Source organism: Oryctolagus cuniculus, chromosome 13 (genome assembly GCF_051225735.1).
Source record: "Oryctolagus cuniculus isolate XC-2025 breed Fujian yellow rabbit chromosome 13, ASM5122573v1, whole genome shotgun sequence".
In the NCBI taxonomy this organism is placed as follows: domain Eukaryota; kingdom Metazoa; phylum Chordata; class Mammalia; order Lagomorpha; family Leporidae; genus Oryctolagus; species Oryctolagus cuniculus.
This window is the reverse complement of record NC_142879.1, coordinates 97,185,779-97,211,941: the sequence shown is the minus strand read 5'-3', so window position 1 is coordinate 97,211,941 and position 26,163 is coordinate 97,185,779. Positions and strand designations below refer to the sequence as shown.

Below are 26,163 nucleotides of genomic sequence, written 5' to 3'. Positions count from 1 at the left end.
GGTAGTTCTACAGTATCTATGATAAGAAACAATCAGGGGCTGGTACGGTGGTGCAGTAGGCTCAGCCAATGCTTGCGATGTCCATATCCCATATAGGAGTGCTGGTTTGAAACCTGGTCGCTCTGCTTCTAATCCAGATCCTTGCTAATGCACCTGGGAAAGCAGTGGAAGATGGTCCAAGTTCTCGGGCCCCTATGTGAGAAACTAGGATGGAGTTCCTGGCTACTGGCTTCAACCTGGCCCAGCCCTGCATGTTGTGGCCACTGGGGAGGGAACTAGCTGATAAAAGAACTCTCTCTCTCTCTCTCTCTCTCTCTCTCTCCCCCCTGTCATTCTACCTTTTATATAAATAAATATTTATATTTTTTGAAAAGAAACAATCAGAGTACCCCAGCCATGGTGTCTGTCTGGGTCCCATGGTCCCAAGGGACATCCTTTGCACTCCCAATCTGTTTGATTCCTTTCAAATAACTCAGTCTTACAATTCACAATCATGTCTTTTATTTCCTTGATGATATTAGGCTTTATATCCTAGAATTTGTGATTAAACATAATGGCATTATCTTATCCACCAGTGTCTGTTATCTGGGCTCTTGTTTCCTTGATATTCAGTCATGTTGGCTTTTCACCTCTGAGATCTGACCATTCCTACTGGATTCTGGGTTCTGTTGATGAAAACATACAGGAGGAATACTTGGAGTCTGCAATGATGTTATTTTCCTTCAGAGATTATTTATTTATTTATTATACTATTTCAGGCCCTTAATTCCTATAAGAATCAGCTTATTCCTAGTTCACCCTGGGATTTAAGCCTGGGAATTTCAACTGAGGATACTATGCTCAGCAGCCCGTACACCTGGTATCTGTTCCCATATATCCATCCATCTGAAAAACAAAACAAAACAAAACAAAACAAAACAAAACAAAACAAAACAAAACAAAACACCCTCCTCTGTCTCTCAGCCTTGGCTCACTTACTGGAATTGGGCAATGTTTCTTGGGGAAAAAGCATGCCAGGTTTTCTTCTCTTGGATTCTGACCCCATACCTATTTTCAGAGCTGCTCTCTCTCTCTCCGACATATCTCTCTCCAGGATTTACAGTTCTTGGCAGGTGAGTTTTATCACTCCTGGCCTGTCATTACTTGAGGTGAAGCATGAAAAATACCCTTTGACATGAGAGCTGTGATTGCTTATAGGACACCATCCGCATTCAAAAGAGATGCGGGCTCGAGACCTTAAGTGTAAGCTTAAATTCTCATTCACTCATTCATTCATACATTTACTCAAACAATAGTCACTGAGATCTCAATTTATGCTATAATTTGGATTTGTGAGTCATGGAAGGAAGGACTGAGATGCAAATTAAGAGAATACACATTCCAGGTAGAAGAACAAGATTTAATACTTCAAGGTCAAGAAATGAGTTCTCACAGCCAGTGCTGCACTTGTTACCTTGTGTGGAAGTCTACTCAATGTGTATGCCTTTGTTCTACACAAGTAGAACACAGAAGGGGCCCTGTGTTTTGAGTATGCATGTCATATGGCAACAGGCTCAGCCCACTGCTGTCACCTGTGGGAAGGGGCACAGTTCTTTTACTGCAGCACAAGCCACTGCTCTGTGTCAGCTGCTGGGAGGTACCCGCTGGCTGTGAGGGGCTGACACCCACTATTGAAACTGACCTTGCTGTCCTTCCTCTATGGGAGTGTTGTTCCACCCAGTGCTTGTCTTCATTGTTTTTCTTGGCTAATCTCATACAAAGATGCAGTGGGCAGAAGCATCCAGACCTCTATGCCTGGCGAGAAGCAAGCAGTGCCACCTGCTGGACATCAACTTCATATTTCACTACTATTGAACCATCGCCTATAGTGAAACGCACAAAGCTTAACTTTAATCAATTCTATTGTATATTTATTCTCTTGTGTAATAACACCCAATCAAGGCTGCATATTGCTGAAATCTAGAAAAGCTCCCTGTGCTTCCTTTCAGTCACTACAAGTAGCCTCTGTCCTGGCCTGTAACACCTTCAACTGGCCGTGCCTGTTCTGGAAATCTACTTAATTGGAATCCGACAGCAGACATTCTTTATTTGTATCTGGCTTCTTTCACTCACTGGGGCTGTGAGATTTCACCCATATTGTTGTGTGTGAAAAGCCGGTTCTTTTCATTGGTTGATAGCATTCTATTGCATAATATCAAAATTGATTTCTTCATTCTGGTTTTTCTGCAGGGGCTTCCCTGGGCTTGCAATAAAGAAAGAACTCCAGGAGAGAGAATAAGCTGATCTGAGACTGCATCATGTATTCATAGGTTAGTGTGAGACTCTAGGAAACATCTAGCTTTCTCAAGGTAAGGAATATATTAATGATTTCCTTTCTCAAGAACTATACCAGGGGTGGGAGTGGTGGTGGCAGTGCTGTGGCATAGTAGGTTGAGCCTCTCCATGAGGTGCCTGCATCCCATATGGGCGATGGTTGGAGTCCCACCTGCTCCACTTCCGATCCAGCTCTCTGCTGATGTGCCTGGGAAAGCAGTGGAAGATGGCCCAAATGCTTGGGCCCCTGCATCCACGTGGGAGACCCGGAGGAAGCTCCTGGCTCCTGGCTTCGGCCTGGCAGAGCCCCGGTCATTGCAGCCATTTGGGGGGTGAACCAGTGGATGGAAGACCTCTCTCTCTGCCTCGCCCTCTTTCTGTCTGTAACTCTACCTCTCAAATAAATAAATCTAAAAAAAAAGCTAGTAAGTCTGCAAACTGAGGACCAAGATCTAAATGCTAAGTCAGCAAAACGGAAATCAACCAAGGCAGAAGAATCATACAGACTTGCCTCCCTCTCTCTCTCTCTTTTTTTTTTTTTTGACAGGCAGAGTGGACAGTGAGAGAGAGAGAGGCAGAGAGAGAAAGGTCTTCCTTTGCCGTTGGTTCACCCTCCAATGGCCGGCACGCTGCGGCCCGTGCACCGTGCTGATCCGAAGCCAGGAGCCAGGTACTTATCCTGGTCTCCCATGGGGTGCAGGGCCCAAGCACTTGGGCCATCCTCCACTGCACTCCCTGGCCACAGCAGAGAGCTGGCCTGGAAGGGGGCAACCGGGACAGAATCCAGCGCCCCAACCGGGACTAGAACCCGGTGTGCCGGCGCTGCAAGGCGGAGGATTAGCCTAGTGAGCCGCGGCGCCAGCCCAGACTTGTCTCTTGTTAGGTACAATTCATCTGATTTCACTAGCTAGTACCCAGCAGTATTTGATGGTGGCACCTATGCCTCTCAGCAGTTTGTCTGAAAGCAGCAGTTAGCTTACATCCTGTCAATACTTGGCAATGTCAGTCCTTTAAATTCTGGTTTAAATTTGCATTTACCTAATGATTAATGAGGTTAAGTGCCTTTGTATGTATTTAATACCCAATTGAATATTTTTTAAAAAATTTTATTCTTCAGACCAGTTTGTATTTACAGCAAAAATGAGCTGAAGACAGTCCCCTTATACAACCTACCGTTCTAACCCTATATCAGCATCGCCCATTGTAACATTTGTTATAACTAATGAACCCCATATTTATAGATGAGTATCACCCAGAATCTATCTATAGCTTACATTGGAGCTCATTCTGGATGTACACATTTTGTGGGTCTGAACAACTGTAAAATGACACAACTCCATTATAGCATCAGACAGAATAGCTTCATTGCCCTAAAATTCCTGTGCTGGCGCTGTGGCGTAGTGGGTTAAAGCCACCACCTGCAGTACCGGCATCCCATATGGGCGCCAGTTCAAAACCTGGCTGCTCTACTTCTGATCCAGCTCTCTGCTATGGCCTGGGAAAGCAGTAGAAGATGGTCCAAATCCTTGGGCCCCTGCACCCGCGTGGGAGACCCCGAAGAGGCTCCTGGCTTCGGACTGGTGCAGCTCCGGCCATTGTGGGCAATTGGGGAATGAACAAACAGATGGAAGACTCTCTCTCTTGGCCTCTCCTCCTCTCTCTCTGTAACTCTTGACTTTCAAATAAATAAATGAATAAATTATCTTTTTTTTTTTTAAATCTAGCCCCCCTGGATAACCCCATGAGGTAAAAAGTCACTAAGATAACCTTCCCCTGCTCTCACCTCATGCCTCAAATGTCTCTTTACTAATATTTTCTGAAAAAGTCCAGGTGCATTCAAGAGCCACAGGTCCTTGTTCTATAAATCCTTTTCTCCTGCCCCTGGCTATGAGGATCCATTGTCTTGCAGCTGCCCCACTGAATCACAGGTTGTGTACTCCTGCATTTGCCTTTTGTTAGTCTCTACACCTTCCACCTTCAGCAGATAGTTCTCCTACACTGGGTTGTTCTGAACCACAGCCTATTTATCCCTCCTTGCCCCTAACCCCTGACATCCACTTATCTTGTCACTTTATTTTCCCTTTGGTAGAATGTCAAGAGTTGGACTCACACAGACATAGCTTTTTCACTGGCTTTTTTTTTTTTTAAGGTCTATTTATTTATTTGAAAGGCAGAATTAGAGAGGCAGAGAGAGTCTTCCATCTGGTGGTTCACTCCCCAAAAGGCCGCAACGGTGGAGCTGGGTGGATCCAAAGCCAGGGCCTCCAAAATGGGTATCTTCCACTGCTTTCCCAGGCATGTAAGCAGGGAGCTGGATCGAAAGTGGAGTAGCTGGAACTTGAACGGGCACTTAACATGAGCTGCTGGCACCCCAAGCAGTGATTTAATTCACCGTGTCACAATGCTGACTCCATATGTGAAACTTGTAAAGCAGAAAGTACTTTGCAGGATATTTAAATAACCACAAATATACCATAAATGCTCAGTGCGTCTATGTTTGGAGCTCAAGAAAGTACTGAGTTGAGGGGTATGGAAGAGATGAATCTGAAATATGAAAGCCCAAAACACACAACCCACCTGGCAAGAGACTTAGAGTACTTCATCCCACAAGGGACCCTCCATCATGTAAAGGTCCAATAGATGGAACTGACCCAACTGAGAGAATGAAACTTTTTTTAAAAGAAATTTCTTTTGAAATTGAGTTAGAGAATCTTTTATCTGCTGGTTCACTCCCAGATGAAGTGTCAGTACCAGGGCCAGCGCTGGATCAGACACAGGCTAGGAGCCAGCAGCTTCATCCAAGTCTCCCACATGGTTGGCAGGGCCCCAAATACTTAGGCCATCCTCCCCTGCTTTTCCCAGGCCCTTAATAGGGAGCTGGGTGGGAAGTAGAGCAGCTGGGACATGAAACAGTGTCCATATAGGATGCCAGCATCGCAGGCAGCTTTACCTGGTACACCACAATGTCTACCCCAAGAATGAAACTTTTCAAAGGATCCCCAAGAGGAAAGATGGACAACTTTCACCTGAGAACTACCTAAGGCATGCCCCAGCAATCTGCTGATGTGCCTCTGAGCTTCACAGAACCACACAGACTTGTCCTATTATCTCTATCATCTGTACCCGTTCCCCAGTGCCAGGCCAGGTAAGAGTATCATTTCCTATCCTCCCTCCTACATCTTCCTTTTTGCTCTTGTTCTCTGTATACTACAGATTTCTCTGTATCTGCAGAGATATCTGCAGATATGGACATCTGAGTGTATACCCTAGTTTCTATCATTGTAAATTCATTTTGTAATTTAATTATTTTGGAAGTATTTTGATAATGCCAAAAATTTTAGAGAGGACTATCTGCTTTGTCCTTAATGGAGTGGTCTATAGTTTGTCTGGACTCAAGCTGCTATACATTTTGGGGACTAACAATTTTAAACAGTTTAAGGAAGAAAATAATTAAAGGTGAAAATTTGTGGGGCTGGCGCCGTGGTGCAGGTTAATCCTCTGCCTGCAGTGACGGCATCCCATATGGGTGCCGGTTCTAGTCCTGGCTGCTCCACTTCCAATCCAGCTCTCTGCTGTGGCCTGGGAAGGCAGTGGAAGATGGCTCAAGTCCTTGGGCTTCTGCATCTGCATGGGAGACTGGGAAGAAGCTCCTGGCTCCTGGCTTCGGATTGGTGCAGCTCCAGCCATTGTGGCCATTTGGGGAGTGAACCAAAGGAAGGAAGACCTTTCTCTCTGTCTCTGCCTCTCACCATCTCTAATTCTACTTCTCAAATAAACAAAGAAGGAAAAAAAAAAGAAAATTTGCATCTCTAAGTTGTATTTAGGGCTGGGATTAGGAGAGGGATACTAATCATTTATTTATTATTTATTTATAAGATTTATTTATTTATTTGAAAGAGTTACACAGTGAGAGAAGGAGAGGTAGAGAGGTCTTCCATCTGCTGGTTTACTCCCCAACCAGCTGCAACGGCCAGAGCTGTGCCGATCCGAAGCCAGGAGCCAGAAGCTTCTTCAGGGTCTCCCACACAGGTGCAGGGGTCCAAGGATTTGGGCCATCTTCTACTGCTTTCCCAGGCCACGTAAGAGAGCTGGATTGGAAGTACAGTAGCTGGAACTCGAACCAGCATCCATATGGGATGCCCAGCACTGCAGGCAGTGGCTTTACCTGCTAGGCCACAACGCCGGCCCTGATACTAATCTTATAAAAGATAAAGGAGTTCTATGGAATTTACCAGGTCAATGAACATTCATACTTAACATGACCTAGAATGGCATTCTAGTAACGTAACAGTATATCTAATACTTGTTAAGTACTCAAAAAGTGCCAGGTAATAGTTTCCATTGTCCAATTCAGGAGTCACTAAGCATAGAACAACTATTATGTAACCAATCATGTGGGGTGTTCAGCCTAAAACTTCCTAGAAAAAAACTAAAGGATCCAAAATAATCCTATAAATACATTTATATGACATGCATCATGTTTAAACTACTGCAGTCAGACTAACCTATTATTGTATTAAAATCCTAACAAATTAGACAACTGTATTAAAATGTGGTCATTTTTATTTTTAATTTTTGATAAAATAAATACTTGCCATATAGTCTTGCCTGAAATTAACTGTTTAGGGCTACCAAGAAATGAATTAGTCTGTTGAATTTATACAACTTCTAGCTTTGTTAAGAAATAAGGTTTTATTTTTTCTTCATTATTCACTACCTATAGCATTTAAGAATAAAACTGTTTTAGGATTACAAGTTTGAGGAATCTATTGCAAGTTTTGAAAATTGCCTTGTTTAAGCTACAATTTTATGTTTTCTCATCTTTTTCTTTACCTTTCATTTAGTAAATATAAATTTCCAAAGTACAGTTTATGAATTACAATAGCTCCCCCCCATAACTTCCCTCCCACTCACACCCCTCCCATCTCCCACTCCCTCTCCCATTTCATTCACACCAAGTTTCATTTTCAAGTATCTTTATATACAGAAGATTGATTTAGTATATAAAAAAAGTAAAGACTTCAACAGTTTGCACCCACACAGAAACTCAAAGTGTAAAATACTGTTTCAGTACTAGTTATAGCATTACTTCACATTGGACAACACATTAAGGACAGATCCCACATGAGGAGTAAGTACACAGTGACTCCTGTTGTTGACTTAACAATTTGACACTCTTGTTTATGGCGTCAGTAATCTCCCTAGGCTCTAGTAATGAGTTGCCTAGGCTATGGAAGCCTTTTGAGTTCGCTGACTTCGATCTTATTCAGACAGGGTCATAGTCAAAGAGGAAGTTCTCTCCTCCCTTCAGAGAAAGGTACCTCCTTCTTTGATGGCCCCGTTCTTTCTTTCCACTGGGATCTCACTTGCAGATCTTTCATTTAGTTTTTTGTTGTTGTTGTTTTTTTTTTTTTTTTTTTTTTTTTTTTTGTTTTTTTTTTTTTTTGCCAGAGTGCCTTGGCTTTCCATGCCTAAAATACTCTCATGGGCTCTTCAGTCAGATCCAAATGCCTTAAGGACTGATTCTGAGGCCAGAGTGCTGTTTAGGACATCTGCCATTCTATGAGTCTGCTGTGTATTCTGCTTCCCATGTTGGATCGTTCTCTCCCTTTTTTATTCTATCAGCTAGTATTAGCAGACACTAGTCTTGTTTGTGTGATCCCTTTGACTCTTAGACCTATCAGTGTGATCCATTGTGAACTGAAATTGATCACTTGGACTAGTGAGATGGCACTGGTACATGCCACCTTGATGGGATTGAATTGGAGTCCCCTGGCAAGTTTCTAACTCCACCATTTGGGGCAAGTCCGATTGAGCATGTCCCAAATTGTACATCTCCATCTCCTCCCTTATTCCCACTCATATTTAACAGGAATCACTTTTCAGTTAACTTTAAATACCTAAGAATAACTGTGTGTTAGAGTTCAACCAATAGTACTAGAACAACAACAAAAAAATACTAAAAGGGATAAAGTATTACTTTGTACATCAACAGTCAGGACAAGGGCTGATCAAGTCAGTTTCTCATAGTGTCCATTTCACTTCAGCAGGTTTCCCCTTTGGTGCTTAGTTGTCACCGGTCAGGGAGAACATATATTTGTCCCTTTGGGACTGGCTTAGTTCACTCAGCATGTTTTCCAGATTCCTCCATTTTGTTGCAAATGACCGGATTTCATTGTTTTTGACTGCTGTATAGTATTCTATAGAGTACATGTCCCATAATTTCTTTATCCAGTCTACTGTTGATGGGCATTTGGGTTGGTTCCAAGTCTTAGCTATTGTGAATTGAGCTGCAATAAACATTAAGGTGCAGACAGCTTTTTTGTTTGCCAATTTCCTTTGGGTAAATTCCAAGGAGTGGGATGGCTGGGTTGTATGTATTCAGGTTTCTGAGGAATCTCCAGACTGACTTCCAAAGTGGCTTAACCAGTTTGCATTCCCACCAACAGTGGGTTAGTGTCTCTTTTTCCCCACATCCTCTCCAGCATCTATTGTTGGTAGATTTCTGAATGTGAGCCATTCTAACCGGGGTGAGGTGAAACCTCATTGTGGTTTTGATTTGCATTTCCCTGATTGCTAGTGATCTTGAACATTTTTCATGTGTCTATTGGCCATTTGGATTTCCTCTTTTGAAAAATGTCTATTGAGGTCCTCGGCCCATCTCTTAAGTGGGTTGTTTTGATGTTGTGCTGTTTCTTGATTTCTTTGTTGATTCTGGTTATCAACCTTTTATCTGTTTTAAGCTACAATTTTAAATATATACTAATTCCATAACCCCAATCTAATGAACATAAACACTAGCTAGCCTGTTATTCCCTACCCCCTAAAATATGGCCTGACAACTTTGGCTGTCATGAGAGAGAGGGGACACTAATGGCATTTAGTGTGTAGAGCCCAGAGATGCTGCCTAACATCCTGCAATGCACTAAATAGACTGTCACAGCAAATCATCCAACCCACCCGTCTACAGTGTCAAGGTTAAGAAACTGCTGTGGATAGAGTGGGACTCAGTCCCCATTTTATGAGTAGCTTTTCTGTCCATTCTTATTCTGAAAACTCAGACTTCACTAATTGGCAAATACTATTTAAAAGATGTCACTCTAACCATTGCTATTACCAAAAACAATATTTGGTATTATCAAAATACTTGCAGAGTGATTAAACTACAAAATCAACTTAGAATGATAGAAATTAGGGTACACACTCAGACCTGCTTATCTGCAGGTCCTGCATCTGGATTTAATTAACTGCATCAAAATGTTCAGAAACAACTTCATCTGTACTGATCCATGTACATTTTTTGCTTGTTAAACAATAACAACTGTTTGCATAGCATTTACATTTTAGGCTTAAATAATCCGGAGATGAGTTAAAGAAATATGGGCCAGCGCCGCGGCTCACTAGGCTAATCCTCCGCCTAGTGGCGTCGGCACACCGGGTTCTAGTCCCGGTTGGGGTGCCGGATTCTGTCCCGGTTGCCCCTCTTCCAGGCCAGCTCTCTGCTGTGGCCCGGGAGTGCAGTGGAGGATGACCCAAGTGCTTGGGCCCTGCACCCCATGGGAGACCAGGAGAAGCACCTGACTCCTGCCATCGGATCAGCGCAGTGTGCCTGCCACAGCGGCCACTGGAGGGTGAACCAATGGCAAAGGAGGACCTTTCTCTCTGTCTCTGTCCACTCTGCTTGTCAAAAAAAAAAAAGAAAGAAAGAAAGAAATATGGGAGGATGTGCATAATATATACAAACAACAGGGAAATGCATTTATTTATTTTTTAAAAATTTATTTATTTGAAAGACCGAATAACAGAAACAGAGATCGTCCATCCACTGGTTCACTCCCCAAATGCCTGCAATAGCTTGGGCTGGGCCAAGCTGAAGCTGGGATCTAGGAACTCCCCCTGCATCTTCTGCATGGGTGGCAGGAACCCAAGTACTTCAGCCACCATCTGTTGCCTCTATGGTACATTAGCAGAAGTTCTATCAGAAGCATGGAGTAGCTGGGACTTGAACCAGGCAACCTGATATGGGATGTGGGCATCCCAAGTGGTAGCTTAACCTGCTGCAACACAGTGCTTGCCCCTGGAATTTTTTTATGCAGGCATGATTATACACTATTTTAATTTCCCTGTAACCTGCTTTGCCAGTTTAATCTGTTAATATGGAAAGTTAATCGGGTATTTTCCTGGACTATCATAAAAACAATAATACATAAAGCATCTGACAAATAGCGAAGTATTCTGAAAATGTGAATTACAACAGGTCAAAAACCAGCTTCATTTACTTGTTCCAATTTCTCATGGCCACATGTGAACAGATTAGGTCTCATCTGCTCTCTCATTTTACACTAATCTCATAAATGTTTTTTATAAGTGAGTATGCAGTATGTAATGCAAAATTATAAGTCAGCTGTTTTTCTCACAGAAATTCTGGTTGCCAAAAACAGCAATGTATCTTATGAGATCTAGTGGGGAACCCCAAATTTAAAACAAACAGAAACATTCTAAGTTTACTACATAGAGAAAATATTCAATAGTCATTCATCTGTACATTCACATTCTATGTATTTTCTCATGGTCAACAAACTGATTCAAATTACTTAAGTTATCCCACCATTTAAAGAGAAAAGTCTCTGCAATAATTTGAAACCATGGAGTTATCTTAATTTCACCACTGGCTGCTTTTTTCAGAAGTTCTTCCAGTTCTTCTTTTGTCACGTAACAATAGCTTTTAATCTCATTGGGATCTGGGTTCAAAGTTACATTCTTCCTCACAAATAAAATGTAATCAATCTCATGTTCACCCCAAATACCATCAGATTGAGCTTTGTAGTGAATTCGTGTTAGATAATTTATTTCTTCTGGAGGAACCTAGGACATTTAAAAAAAAAAAAAAACTATTAAAAAAAACCATAAAAAGTAACCTAAAATTAACTCACATTTCAACAATGTCTTTAGCAATGGCAGCATAGTTTTAGAATTAGAATGTTTAAAGTATTATTCTCCTATTAGTGATATATGGAAAATGTACTATATTATTAATTTCAAGTATTTAAATTTTGTTCCATGGAACAAAACATAAGTTATTTTTCAAAATATTAAAAAAAAAGTTAGTCACTCAAGTTAGAAATGTAACATTCTCCTTACTCATAATTTGATTACTTTTTGTAGGAGAAAAATTAACAGTTAACTAGATATTTTAGGTGTCATTTAAAGGGTCTAATCTCAGGAAAAAAAAAAAGATTGTTCCAATTCACTCAAATTTGCTGGTAATGATCTCCACAAGAAAATACCCATCTTTAATCAACTATAAAGACAGTTAACCTTACATATTGGTAAAAAGATCAACCCACTGCAATATTGAGCTAAATTCTGACAACTGATTTTAAGAAATCAACATTCAAATAACCTGAGTAGGCGTTTGGCTTAGTGGTTAAGATGCCTGCATTCCATACTGGAATGCCTGGGTTCAATGTCTGTATCCTGTTTCTGCTAATGAAGACTGGGAAGCAGTGGTGATAGCTCAAGTAATCGGGCTCATGCCACCCGTAAATGGGAGACATGGGTTGAGTTCCTGACTCCTGGCTTTAACCTGGCTCAACCCTGGTTGTTGTAGGCATTTGGGAAGTGACATAGCAGATGTCTATGTCTCTGTCTATGTCTCTCCAATAAAAATTAAAACAAAACTTCTTTATGTAGTTGCCTTCTGGGGCTAACTAGTAACAAGAAGTTGAAAGCAGAAGACCTACACTTGAATTCAAAAATTTTATTGAAAAATAGTTTAATGTATGTTTAGATTTCAGCTTGTTCAAAGTGCGATAAAACTGTTACCTCTTCCATAGGAATTCCTAGTTCAGCTTTTAAACGCCTCTGTGCCGCCCTTCTTACTCCAATGGCATCATTTTCTTCAAGTTCATGTGGGTTACTTAACGGATGACTACAACAAGTATTGGTAAAACAACCTGGAAAATGACAGCAGAGATTAACTTTTCTTCAAAGTAGGTCTTAAAGATCAAGAAAAAACTGTGTAAGTAGCAGAAAAATAAAATATTTTAGGATTTTTACGTCAATAATTACTAAATAGATAATTGAAAATAAGTTCTTTATTAATGTCTCCTTAACCAAAAAGATCAAAATGTGTAGAGATCCTGATAAAAAAAATGTATAACACATACATACACACATACATACATACACACATCTATTCCTTAAGAGTTCTTATTCTTTATTGTTGCTTTATCTGGTTGCACTCACTGTAAAGGCTTATTTTTGGTAGACTATCAAATTGCATCACTTAAAGGATTTCCCTTTTTGATCTTTGTTCCAGAAAATTCAGAGTAATAACAACTCAAATTCAATATAGTCTCCACAAAATCTACATTGCACATTAAGGATACTAACCTGGAAAGGTAATTTTAGCATCTGATCTCTGCTGTAGCAGGAGCTTATTTTCAGTATTGAATAAGAAGACACTAAAAGCTCGGTGCAACAACCCTGAAAGCATGATAAATACAATTAAGTTAGTCACAAAATGCCAGGTATTTGCCCAATTCTCTGGTGGTTCAAAGTAACACTAGTAACTGTTAGTTTTGCTTTTTTCCTAGTCTTCTATCTGGATAGTCTTTGCATGACTATGGTGGAGAAGAGCTCTGGTATAGCAGAGGAAGGTTGCCAGGTGTTGGAAATGGTCATCTTGCTAGCCACTTTGCTACAGGCCAAATCCCCTTCTAAGAATATCCAGCCCCAGACAAAGTCAGTCCTCTGCTCCTTGGGAGAGTTGCAAAGCCACATTTCCTTGTGCTATCTGCTCTTTCCCCACTCATGAGGAAAAAAAAAATAGGCTTGACAACCGCTGTTATGTTAGGATTAATCTGTTCTCCTTTCACAAAACCAAAATAATTCTGAAGAAGTAGAAAGAAACAGATATTACACAGGTAGCGAGTTAGATTTTACTACTCTATTTACCTAACTATACCCAGAGATTAAAATACAACGTTTAGAAATTACATCTCTTTTACCAATTACCTCAGCTAATCTCAAGTGCCTAGGCAAATCACTTTATAAAAAAGAGTCCTTTAAGACAATACCTTTCTCAATGTTTTCATTCAGGTGACAGTTCTTCTTGGTATCAGCCCCAATTTTATTGTCATTTTCATCAATAAGAATACACATCTCTGCCAGAAGTTGAACCTGTTGCTCATCGAGATGGTCAGTACGTATTTCCGGCATCGTTACAAAATGTCTGCTCTGGCCAAGAGTACTAACACTAAAAGGAAAGAGGAGAGGTATTGTATTTTTCTGAACAGTGGAAAAGTGATTCTACAGCCGCGTCCAGTGAACGCTTCAGCTATTTCAAAGGCTATGAATTACGCCCGCTGCTCCTATCTGCAGTCTCACCACTCCTCATTCCCACGGAGTTCCTCCAGGAATGCTGCTGACCCAACACGCAGTCCCACTCGTGGCCATTTCTCCTTTGGGCAGTCAGTCACAGCTGGTCTTTTACCACGGTCACTCTCAACGACCAAATTCAAGGTTCTAAATTCTTGGCCTCTGAAACTTGGCCTTTCTCCTTTGTGTACTTTTCTTGCTTAGAAGTCTGTCCACCTGTGATCTGGCCCTTGCTTAATTCTTCACCCTGTTTTTCCACAACAGCTTCTGTATTCTTTACTATGTGGTTCCACAGCCATCCCAAATAGTCCGTCATTCTCTGCTTCTTCATAGTTGCTCAAGAATGCCACAGGCCAGCCTTTACGGAAATCCATTTTTCAAAGTCAACCATTGAAAAAACCCTTTAACCAATGTCCTAGTAAGATTTAATCCAGTCTTTCTCAACCTGGATGTTTAATGAGAAAAATGATTTAAGTAACTGCTTTGTCAACTGTCTCAAATACCATACACAGTTCATAAGAGAAAGCTTAATTCATTATATTTAATGATACCTTAGAACAGTGCTCTGCAACTTTTTTCCTTTAAAGGGCCAGAGAGTAACAATTTTGCTCTTGTAGCACTGAAGTAACCATAGGCAATGGGTAAACTAAGCATGGTTGTGTTCTAATAAATGTTTATTTATGGGCACAGAAATGTGAATTGCACTTAATTTTCATTTGTCACAGCATATTTCCCTTTCATCTCCCCCACCCCCAACCATTTAAAAATGCAAACATCTGGGGTGGGCCTTTGGCACAGTGATGAAGTCACCACTTTGGACTTACACATTCCATACTGAGTGCCTGGCTTGGGTCTTGTGTCCCTGCTTCTGCATCCTGGGAAGCAGTGGATGATGGCTCCCTGCCACCCACAGAGGAGACCCAAACATAGTTCTGGGCTCCTGGGTTTGGCCTGGCCCAACCCCAGTGTGTTGGGCATTTAGAGAGTAAACCATGGATGAAAGCTATCTCTTCAAATTAAAAAAGAAGAAATGAAGATGGAACACAAAAGAAATTTTAAAATCTTATTTGCTCATTGGGGGCCGGCACTGTGGTTCAGCAGGTTAATGCCCTGGTCTGAAGCGCCGGCATCCCACATGGGTGCCGGTTCTCGTCCCGGCTGCTCCTCTTCTGATCCAGCTCTCTGCTATGGGCTGGGAAACCAGTGGAAGATGGCCCAAGTCCTTGGGCCCCTGCACCCGCGTGGGTGACCCGGTAGAGGCTCCTGGCTTCAGCTCGGCACAGCTCCAGCTGTTGCAGCTAACTGGGGAGTGAACCAGCGGATGGAACACCTCTCTCTCTCTCTGCCTCTCCTCTCTCTGTGTAACTCTATCTTTCAAATAAATAAATAAATCTTTTAAAAAAATTATTCGCTCACAATACACCACAAAAACAGTAGGCCAGCTCTGGCCCATTCGGCCATAGTCCACCTTCCCTGGGTGTAGGCACTGGGGCTTAATTTTCTGAACCCTAATAACCGTCTCTCCTGTGATCCAAACTCTTCTCACTTACCCTCTCTGAACATCTCTAGTGAGCAACTGCTAAGCTCTTTAACCTTTACATTCTTCAGAGCACCGTCCACACAACGGGTATTTCTTAAACCCATTTTTCCAAATGATATTTAGAAGATTCTGTGTTCTACTTTGTGATTTTCGTTGACATATGCAATTACTGAAACACTTCCAATAAGGTTCAAATACACTACAGGATATGTACAAAGTGTTTAAGCACAAAAGTAAAGAAATGGCTCCTTAAAACAAAGTTTAGGCCGGCGCCGTGGCTCACTAGGCTAATGCTCTGCCTTGCGACGCTGGCACACTGGGTTCTAGTCCTGGTCGGGGCGCCGGTTCTGTCCCGGTTGCCCCTCTTCCAAGCCAGCTCTCTGCTGTGGCCCGGGAGTACAGTGGAGGATGGCCCAGGTCCACATGGGAGACCAGGAGAAGCACCTGGCTCCTGGCTTCGGATCAGCGGGCAGGCCGCAGTGGCCATTTTGGGGGTGAACCAACAGAAAAAGGAAGACCTTTCTCTCTCTCTCTAACTCTGCCTGTCAAAAACAACAACAACAAAAAACAAAGTTCTAAACCTAAATAGGATCTTGAGTGGCCTGTGTCTTTGTGCAGACTGCGAGAACGAAAGTATTTTCAAACCAAAAACAAGCTTAATGAATAAAAAGAGATAAAGAGGAAAAAAATCGCGGAAAGGAAAAGTCGACTTCAAAGTGAGCCTCATTTTACAAAAGGTGTACTTAAAACTTTCGTCCTAACAGAATCAACAGGCGTGGGGAAGTAACAATATTCTAAGTTGCACTGCTCTTTTAGGATTTATACCTTAAGTCTGAAATTCATAATTACAAGACAAAATGATTACTTTTACTTATTCATCTAAAGATAACGATGGAGAAGATGCAGGAACACATCACCCCCCTCCCCCCCAGAAAAAGACTGTTCCATCTCTGTGACGCTCCCCACTTAGGAGTAGTCTTTAGAATTTTGCAACCAATCCCATGCATGTAGCTAAGCGTGTGTGTGCATCTACATTACATATTACCTGTACACTCCAGGCAGATTCGATCACACAGGCTTGCCTATAGTGTCTATGCTTGTTTCTAGGCTTCTATAAAAATTGTCTTCTGAGACTTACTTGATTTCAGATTCAACATTTTACTAAAGGCCAGCTATTTTTATGTACAGATGATGGTCTTTCCTTTTCACTGCTTAATACGACTGAAAAAGAATTTCAAAGTCTAAAATGGCTAAAAGTTACAAAGGACTGGTTTCAAAGTTCTCGCACACCAACCTTTTGAAGCGGCACGTGAATTTTTATCAATCACAGAACCTACCAAGTCTTCTCAGCGAAGCTGGGAGCTGACCTACATGCATCCTCGGCGAGAAACAAGGGACCCACTCCCACGCTGCAGTGAAAACCAGACTTTCTCATCAGTTCCCTTCCTAAAGGCTCAACTTCCCTACAACTACCAATCCTCGTCCTTAGCCAGCAAATCCTCCCGCTCCTAGACAGCAGGTCCTCGCGGCGCCCACTAGGGGGTCCGACACCGCCCACCGCTCCCCAGGTCTTAGCGCCCACCCCTCATGGCCGGTGGGCTGCACCAGCCGCCCGCGCCGGACGCCAAGGGCAGAGGCGAGGGGGCCGGCCCCAGTGGGCTCCGTGCCCCTGCCCCACCGTCTCTCTCAGCCCCGAGCTCCCTCGCCCAGCAGTCTCACCTGGCGCTCAGCCCCCTCGCGCCACCTTGTAGCTCCCGCGCCGCCCCGAGGCGTGCGTTCTCCAACCTCAAACTCGGGACCCGGGAGGTCTTGGGCGCGCGCCCCATTTGAGCGCCGTGCGCGGCGCGCACCGCCCCCAAGTCCCGCCCCCTGGTAGCGTGCCCAATGGCCCACGCCAGCGCCTGTCCACGCCACATACTGCTAACCAATCGCCGCCTGCGCTCGGCTGACGTCACGGTCGCGCCAGACAGTGGCACCACCTGCGAGGACCCGGGCTTCTGCAGGTGCACCAGGGCCCTTTACGGGCGACGGGGCCTTTGGGCCGCCAGCCTGGGTCCTCGCCACGCCCAGTCCGAGGCTAAAGGAGACCAGCTTGCCTCCCTGTCCCGCAGAATTGAAGCCCCGCGACTGACGAGCCGCCGGAGGGCGGGAGCGGCCGGGACTCGCCCACTGACCGCTGGCCAATCGCGCTCTCGTTTCTGCTCCTGGCGCACCAATCGGTTCCCAGTGGCGGCCGGGGCGTGCCCACGGCGCTGCCGAGGCTACGTGCTGACGTCACACGTCTCGAAGTCCGGAGTGGCATCTTCGCGCTAACTCTGCGGCGCGCTCTGCGGAAGCGACGCTGAGCGTCAGGGTTGGTGCGTCTGCTTGGAGGCGTTAGGTCGTGAAGTCTGCACGGGCAGTTAACACAGGGCGTGGCGGTTCTTCTGTCTGGGTGGATTTACTGCAAATTAAGGAAAAGCGGCCCTGGGAGACTTAACCCCTCTCCCCCTCCGCAGAGGTTACCTAGTGGAGTCTTTTCATAATTCCTCTCCCGTTTCCGAGGTGTTTGCAGCTACAGAGCAACCTGCAAAGCCGGCTGGGGAAGCGGCAGGTCTCGGAACCTTTCTACACTCAGGATGGGTTTTGCACGCTCAAAGCCATCAGTGGCTTTTTAATAGTCTATTCAAATAAGTTGAATAAAGCAAAGTTGTACGTTGGGAGTATTGTGCTTAGGAGTATACGGCATGATTTATAGATTTTAAATGGTAAGATGTACCTGCAAGTTGAATGAAAATTTACTTCATCGTGCTTGGGAAATTTAGAATAGTGACTGTGTCAGCTAAGCATGGTGTGGTGCACCAGTTCTCCAATTTTATTTATTTATTTATTTTTTGCTTTTACGTTCTTAAAATTTATTGAATACCCTAAAAGGCTTTTGCCTACTCTTATTTCTGTCTATTCCAATTTCCATCATTAGAAGTTGAAGCATATTAGAATACTAGTTCATCTAAAGTGATGATGAACATTGACAATTAAATCACGTTTTAAAAAATAACATTTTTATGAAAAACTTTTTTAAAGTTCATTTTACATGCAGTGCAATTAAGGAGGTGGGGAGAGATCGAGATCTCCATCCCCTGGGTTCTCTCCGTAAATGGCCACATCAGCCAGGGGTGGGCCAGGAAGAAGCCTGGAGGTATCAGGGTTTCCCATGTGGTTGGCAGGTGCTCAGGTACTTGGGCCATCTTCTGCTGCTTTCTCAGGTGCATTAGCTGGGAGGTGGAGCAGCTGGAACTCGAATCGGTGCCATATGGGGTGTGTTCATCACAGGCTGTGGCTTAACCTGTTGTGCCACGTGCTAGCCCTGAAAAACATTTTTCTGAAACAAAAATTGGAAGAATTTCTTGTCTCACATTTTTGCAAATGTAATGTCTCGCTTACTAGCAGACAGCTATTAGGTGTTGTATTGGCTGAAGGAAGAAGAAACTATGGTCTCAGATTTGTAGATACAAAGTTAAGGCTTTTAATAGCTTTTTCTGATGATCATGCTTGTAAGTTTGAAAGGCAGAGTGACAGAAAGAGAAGCACCCAACACGCACACACATAGAAAGGGAGAGACAGAGGTTCCATCTCCTGGTTCTCTCCCCAAATGGCTGCAGTAGCCAAGGTTGGGCCATGCTGAAGCCAGGAGCCAGGAACTCCATCCAGATCTTCAACAAAAGTCAACTGGAACATTCACCCCGTCGTAGCTGTGGTCACAGATGCTTAATATGTGTGATATAAGAACTTCAGGATTAATTTGTAGACCCTTTCCCGGTTATACAGGATTGCAGGTAACCCTTGGTGTTAATTGGCAGATTCCTTCAGCGATTTTCAATGACTGCATTATCAGTAATTTAGCAAGCAGCTTTACTTTGCGTGATGGCATGATGAATGGGATATTGTTTTGTTTTAAAGATTTATTTGAAAAGTGGAGTGACAGAGAGGCAGTGGCAGAGAGAGAGTGAGAGTGAGAGAGAGAGAGAGAGAGAAAGTCTTCCATCTGCTGGTTCACTCCCCAAAGGGCTGTTTACTCCCCCAAATGGCTGCAATGGCCGAAGCTGGGCTGATCTGAAGCAAGGCACCAGGAGCTTCTTCTGGGTCTCTCAGATGGGTGCAAGGGCCCGAGGACTTTGGCTGTCTTGTATTGCTTTCCCAGGCCATAGCAGAGAGCTGGAACGGAAGTGGAGCAGCCATAACTTGAACATATGGGACGCCGGAACTGCAGGCGTCGGCTTTACCTGCTACACCACAGTACCAGCCCCTGGATATTGTTTCTCAGTGTTGTTGCTGCTTTTAATAATCTGAAAGTGTAATCCTCTTGATTTCTTCTGTTCTCATTTCAGCCTTCTTTTGTTAGTTTATTTATTCAACTAAAAGGTTCTTTTCTTCCTTTATGTCCGGTTATCAGGGATACAAAAATAATAGAAATAACAGCTGCTGTCAAAGAGCCCCATCGAGACAGATTCAAAAATAGAATGTTAAGATAAATTCAAAAACAAAGTTAAGACAAATCCCTGATTTAGAGATGTGAACAAAAATGTATCTTAGATTGGTAAAATACTTGGATTGAGAGGATAAGGGTTAGTCAGTCTCAGGTTACTCCTGGGTTCCTGGTGAGAGAAAGTGAGTGCAGCATTCAGGTAGGTTACACACAGAGGACCAACAGAACTGGGACAGCGAAGGGCTATAACAGTTCTTATTATGCTGCACTTGTAGTGCCTGGGACAAAGTTACACTTGGCACCGCTTCTATAACGTGTATTGCCCTGTTCCCTTTCCCCAGTACAGTCTTTCCTCCCTATGCTCCAAGAATATGAAAAGAATAAAAAAGGATTTATTTACTTGAAAGAGTTACAGAGGGGGGAGAAAGAACTTCCATCCACTGGTCCACTCCCTAAATAGCCACAATGGCCAGGGTTGGGCCAGGTTGAAGCCAGGGGCTTCATCTGGGTCTCCCACATGGGTGACAGGGGCCCACATAGTTGGGCCATCTTCTGCTGCTTTCCAAGGCCATTAGAAGGGAGCTGGATTGGAAGTGGAGCAGCTGGGATTCTGGCGCCCATGTGAGATGCTGGCTTTGCAGACAGCAGCTTAACCTGCTATGCCAAAAGTCCAGCCTCAAGAATATGATTTTTAAGGAGACTGTAGTTATCCCACTGAACAAAGCGTGGGCAGGTAGGCACAGGCTGTAACTTAAAACACCTAGGATTTTTCTCCGAAGTTTTTGAGTTGTAGTGATGAGAAAAGGATCAGTGCTTCTTGGACACCTAAGCTGAAGATACCCTGGTCGCTGATGGCAGATAGGTAATCTACCTAGTGAAAGGAGCTGGTCTACGTAGGAGAGATTGAAGACAGCAGAAAGAGGTAAAGCACAGAGTTGGAGAGAAAGCCCTTCGTTTTGTTTGTCTTCCTGGTCACTTGCATTCTTGCCCTTCTCATACTTTAAGAATTAATGGGGGCTGGCACTGTGGTGTAGTGGGCTAAGCCTCTGCCTGTAGTGCCGGCATCCTTTATGGGCGCCAGTTTGAGTCCTGGCTGCTGCTCTCCTGATCCAGTTTCCTGCTAAGAGCTTGGAAAAGCAGCAGAGGATGGTCCAAGTACTTGGGCCTTGCACCCATGTGGGAGATGCAGAAGAAGCTCCTGGCTCCTGGCTTCAGATTGGCTCAGCTCTGGCTGTTGCAGCCATTTGGGGAGTGAACCAGTGGATGGAAGACCTTTCCCTCTGTCTGTAACTCAAATAAATAAATCTTTAAAAAAAAGAATAACTCCTTTTTTTGCTCAATCAAGTTTAAGTTAGGTTTTTCTGTAACAAGAATTCACCAAAGCCTTGAGATATCCACAATGATGATTATAGTATCATTTGACTATCTCATGTGTGCCAGGTAAAGTTATAAACACTTTGCATATATAAATTTATTTAATACAGTTGCAAAAGATGGAAAACATGCTTATCCTAATTTGATCACAGAGAAGTTAAGACCTTGCACAATGTCACACAGCTAGTAAGTGGCAAAAATCAGGGGTTTGAACCTGGGTGATCTGGCTCAAGTCTAGAGGGAGGGCTCCAACTTTGACTACCTCTCCAGGCAGAAGTATGCAGATTAAACAAGTCAAGGGTTTGTGAGAGAGTTCTAGGTCAAACACAAAGATCTGAATCTATAAGCAGATAAGCTGTAGGTGAAGCTGCAAGAGTGGATACAAGAGGGTGTGAATTGAGACTAGAAAGTGGCAGGACATGGATTACTGAGAACTGTAGGCTAACATGCAGACAGAAGAGGAGCCCACAAGAAGTCTGAGAGTGAACGCTGGGAGGGAACCCTTCTGCCTACTTCTGCATGCTTCCATCCTCAGGAATGTACAACAAATCCCTGTTTGTTTGTTTGTTTTAAAGACTGAGAGGTTTGATTTTACAGGCCTCCCAGAGTCTTCTAGAGTCATTTTACATCATTTGCTGGAGCAAAACCTCTGGTTACAGCAGTTGGGCCAGTTGCTTTGCTGTCACTTTTTTATAGACATCTTTTTTCTGCCTTTATTTTTTTTTATGTCTATCTGAAATGTGCCTCCCTCTTCTCCATCCATCAGTCAGTGTATCTTATACAGCCTTCAAAGTTCAGTTTACATTTCATTTCCTTGGTGCATTTCCCAACTATTCCTAGCAAAAGCGCTCTAGTTTTTTTTTTTTTTTTTTTTTTTTTTTTTTTTTTTTTTTACAGGCAGAGTGGACAGTGAGAGAGAGAGAGACAGAGAGAAAGGTCTTCCTTTTGCCGTTGGTTCACCCTCCAATGGCTGCCGCGGCCGGCGCACCGCGCTGATCCGAAGGCAGGAGCCAGGTGCTTCTCCTGGTCTCCCATGCGGGTGCAGGGCCCAAGCACTTGGGCCATCCTCCACTGCACTCCCAGGCCACAGAAGAGAGCTGGCCTGGAAGAGGGGCAACCGGGGCAGAATCTGGTGCCCCGACCGGGACTAGAACCCGGTGTGCCGGCGCCGCAGGCGGAGGATTAGCCTAGTGAGCCGTGACATCGGCTTCTAGTTTTCTTAAACTAGGAATATACTTAATATCATGCTTCATGAACCTTATTTTGTTTCATGTCATTATTTTAAAAATTTTCATCTATTTATTTGAAAGGAAGAGAGAAAGAAGGAATGGCGGGGGGAGATAGAGAGAGAGAACTTCCATCCACTGGTTCACTTTCTAAATGCCTGCTCAGTTGGGGCCAGGCCAAAGCCAAGAGCTGGACACTCCATCCAGGTTTCCCACTTGGCTGGCAGAGTTCCAAGGCCTTGGGCCATCACCTGCTGCCTCTCGAGGTGTGCATTAGCAGGAAGCTGATATGGAGAGCGCAGCCAGGATTTAATTGAACCCAAGCACTCTGATATGGGATATACCTGTCCCAAGCAGCAGCTTAAGTACTAGACCTGCTCCATGTTACTGGTTTTAAGTAACTTAGAATTTGAGGTTTTGAACCATATCTTAATGTTGTTAGCATTTTAACACAAGTGTAAACATAGTTATGGGAAAATAAATACCCAATAAGTAGGTAATGCTTCATGGTAGGTGTTGTTACTGGTTCCAGAACCATCTCAATATGTGTGGCCCATTTAAGATACCAGAAGTAATAATAGCAAGAAAGCTCAATAGGCTAATCCTCCGCCAGCACCCCGGGTTCTAGTCCCGGTGGGGGCGCTGGATTCTGTCCCAGTTGCTCCTCTTCCAGTCCAGCTCTCTGCTGTGGCCTGGGAGTGCAGTGGAGGATGGCCCAGGCCCTTGGGCCTGCACCCACATGGGAGACCAGGAGAAGCACCTGGCTCCTGGCTTCAGATCAGCGTGGAGCCCCAGCCGCAGCAGCCATTGTGGGGGTGAACCAACAGCCAAGGAAGACCTTTCTCTCTGTCTCTCACTGTCCACTCTGCCTGTCAAAATAATAATAATAATAATAATAGCAAGAAGGCAGAAACTTTCCTGGCTATCACAACTTTGAGAATATTGTTTCTGACTTACAATACCAGTGAGGTACCACATGAGTTGGCACTTTTATGCATAAAGAAATGTATACATAAGCTGTTGCAAATAAAATGGTATCTTTTCCAGTTTATTTCACTCTTTATCCTTATGAAACAAGATTTGTGAAAGACCGTTTTTTTGGACTGAGGTCTTGTGCTAGATCCTAAGAGACCAAACTAAAATGGAGTTATTTGTGCTAAGTACCCCATAATTAAAATGAAACTTTAAGGAAGCAGGTAAATTCCCCAAAAGACCAGTCTTTCTTGAAAACAGCAGGTTCACAGCAACCGGTTAGAAAGGGCCCATTCATCCTGAGCCTGTAACGAAGTCCCCGCTGCCTTAACTTAGAAGAATAGTAACCTGCTTTTAACGTGCTCTTATTATTGTGGTTCCTTGTTTTCATCCTAGAAAAATCAACTGTTCTACCATGATTACTGCTATGGTTTGAACAAGACTCGGTTCTTGAACTCACGCAGATGTTTAAATTCATTAATTCATGGTTAATGATGCTCAAGGTAGAGACAGTCCAATTCTGGTATTCAGGAGGCGGGTCTAATGGGAGATATTAGGACATTTGGGGTGATACTAGGACATTAGAATATTAGGACATTTAGGCTTTCGGAAGCAACAAAGCTGGTTATAAAAGCCGGAGTTGGGCCAGTCTTTGCTTCCTGGCTTGCCATGTGACCCTTCCTTTGCCCATGCTCTGCCAATCCTAGTCCTGTCTACCACCCGCACTACATGTCCAATCTTGGTCTTCAACCATCAGAACCCTATGTGAGTCAGAATAAACCTCTGTCCTTTGTAAGTAGCTTGTGTAGGTGTTTTGTTTTAGTAGCAAAAATTGATCAGTATGCCAGTGGAGCACTTTTTTAGAATGAGTTGCTTCCCCATTCTAGAATCTAATAAAATGCCAATTAAATTTTTAAATTTGTTAACTTTTTTTGATACCATAAACTACCCACATTCTCCTAATGAATAGCTAGTGCTTGTTAACAAAACACCAAGATGGAAAGATTTCTGTATTTGAATTTTAGGTGGTGTTTGTTATTTTTTGTGATTTATAACATAATGGGTAAATATTATAGACTTATTACATACTGTAGTGTTTGCATTCTAACACTCCAGTTTGAAGATTCTGTCATGTCAGACTTTGCCATCTGATTGGCAATGATAGCTTCACCATGATGCCTTGGTATTTAATGTTGATGGGGAAGCACAGGATCAGAATACACAACAGAGGAATTCTCTGTGTACGCATAGGGCCACTTACCCAATTCAGACTCATGTAACTGTGGCTGATACTAACAAAAAGAGATCCGCTGGGGGCGTTTCAGCTCAGCCTCCTCTGTGACACTGTGCTAGTCACTGTTTGGTGGAGCTCTTCTGCCCTGAAATAGGCACAACAGTACTGGGCAGTATCACTTTCAATAATGCAAATGCTTGTTGGGTCAGGAGTTGTGTGGTGTTAACAAAGAAATGAAAGTATCAACTGTGTGGCCAGTGTAAAGTTATTCATATGTACTTATTTTCAACAGAGGTAATAGTTTTCTGACATTATCTGTAACAGATTTATGATATATATTTGGCAGTTCATTAAGCAGAGTTTCCAACCATTTTCCCCAGTATAACCCCATTGTGTAAGAATCCAGATGACACAAATGAGACCAATGCCTATTTGTTTTACTCAAAATCATGAAAACTCCTTTTCTAGATCTGACTCAAACATATTTATTTTTTTTAAGATTTATTTATTTATTTGAAAGAGTTACACTGAGAGAGGAGAGGCAGAGAGAGAGAGGTCTTCCATGTGCAGCTCCACGGTTGGAGCTGCACTGATTCGAAGCCAGGAGCCAGGAGCTTCCTCCAGGTCTCCCATGTGGGTGCAGGGGCCCAAGGACTTGGGCCATCTTCTACTGCTTTTCCAGGCCATAGCAGAGAGCTGGATTGGAAGAGGAGCAGCTGGGTCTTGAACCGGCGCCCATATGGGATGCCGGTGCTTCAGGCCAGGGTGTTAACCCGCTGCACCACAGCACCAGCCCCAATCCAACAAACATATTTCTAAAAACAGTTTGAAGACTGAGATTAGACTACTTGTCCCTTTTTTAAAAATCTTTTTTTTTTTTTTAAGATTTATTTATTTACTTGAGAGGCAGTTAGAGAGAGGGAGAGACAGAGAGAAGGGTCTTCCATCCACTGGTTCACTCCCCAAATGGCCACAGCAGCCAGAGAGGGGCCAACCTGAAGTTGGCCTGGAGCTTCTTCCAGGTCTCCCACATGATGCAGGTGCCCAAGCACTTGGGCTATCTTCTATTACTTTCCCAGACCATCAGCTGGGAGCTGGATCAGAAGTGGAGCATCTGGGACTTGATCCGGTGCCAATATGGGATGCACAAAAATTAGATACAGAAAACATGGTATGCAATGTTTTCCCAGGTGAGACTTTGGGAGTATTTACTCATCAGTATCTGTTCCAACCTCATGGACGATGGACAAGTGAATTAAGTCATCAAATCAGTGCTGGTGAATCTACCAGATGGACCGGTCTCTTTAGTCCTTAAGACTTTTAATGAACTCTTCTTGGGTGAAGTGACAGTAGTTGTAAGTAGGAGAAAAGGCTGAGCAGTTCTTCAGGTGATTATATTCACATTCTAGCTGACTGTTTTCCTTAGTGCTCTTCTTGAATTTCAGTAGATAAAAGAAATGAGAAAACTTGACCTCTGCCATTAGGGAGTTTACATACTTATTAAAAGTACAAACATTAATTGCTCTTTGGCAAACATTCATTGGGTGCACAGTATGAGGCCATCACTTTCCTAGGTCAGGGAAATGTATCAGTGAACAAAACAGAAAAAGTTTGCGTACTTGAAAGAAATGCTAAATATGAAGTACCTGCCAAGAAG

At 43.4% G+C, this 26,163-nt stretch overlaps 2 protein-coding genes and 1 long non-coding RNA gene across 26 annotated transcripts in view; 2 read left to right on the top strand and 1 right to left on the bottom strand.

Annotated features, from left to right (window-relative positions):
* Positions 1-14,388, top strand: part of LOC103352172 (uncharacterized) — a 34,430-nt gene extending 20,042 nt beyond the window's left edge. For 17 of the 23 annotated variants that reach the window (XR_016219177.1, XR_016219172.1, XR_016219175.1 and 14 more), the window contains 3 exons: positions 2,230-2,348; positions 12,150-12,334; positions 13,417-14,388. This is a non-coding gene — a long non-coding RNA (uncharacterized LOC103352172). Of the gene's footprint in view, positions 1-2,229; positions 2,349-5,290; positions 5,459-12,149; positions 12,335-12,634; positions 12,719-13,416 lie in introns of those variants that run through there. The other 6 variants (XR_016219176.1, XR_016219181.1, XR_016219173.1 and 3 more) reach the window with 3 other exon arrangements.
* On the bottom strand, positions 485-17,481 carry LOC100343510 (isopentenyl-diphosphate Delta-isomerase 1). Of its 2 annotated transcripts, none has more exons than XM_089311803.1 (5): positions 16,955-17,481; positions 13,395-13,573; positions 12,709-12,801; positions 12,139-12,269; positions 485-665 (listed from the first exon to the last, which is right to left on the bottom strand). In XM_089311803.1, exons 1-5 carry the CDS (start codon positions 17,149-17,151, stop codon positions 609-611), a joined length of 657 nt encoding a protein of 218 aa, XP_089167929.1. In that variant the 5' UTR covers positions 17,152-17,481; the 3' UTR covers positions 485-608. The 2 variants fall into 2 exon arrangements, with proteins under 2 accessions (XP_089167929.1, XP_002720861.2); XM_002720815.6 differs by lacking the exon at positions 485-665 and adding an exon at positions 10,072-11,178.
* A 57-nt stretch (positions 17,482-17,538) lies between these two features.
* Positions 17,539-26,163, top strand: part of WDR37 (WD repeat domain 37) — an 80,951-nt gene continuing 72,326 nt past the window's right edge. The window contains exon 1 of the mRNA XM_089311796.1: positions 17,539-17,592. The gene's annotated coding sequence lies outside the window, so the exon portion shown is untranslated. The remainder of the gene's footprint in view (positions 17,593-26,163) is intronic.

Bases quoted from the DNA above. Each gene is read 5' to 3' on its own strand.
- LOC100343510 (XM_002720815.6), bottom strand. From the start codon at position 17,151: ATGTGGCGTGGACAGGCGCTGGCGTGGGCCATTGGGCACGCTACCAGG. The intron at 13,574-16,954 runs GTGAGACTGCTG...CTTTCCTTTTAG, and splicing joins GCGAGGGGGCTGAGCGCCAG to TGTTAGTACTCTTGGCCAGA. The intron at 12,802-13,394 runs GTATTGTCTTAA...TCATGCTTTCAG, and splicing joins GAATGAAAACATTGAGAAAG to GGTTGTTGCACCGAGCTTTT.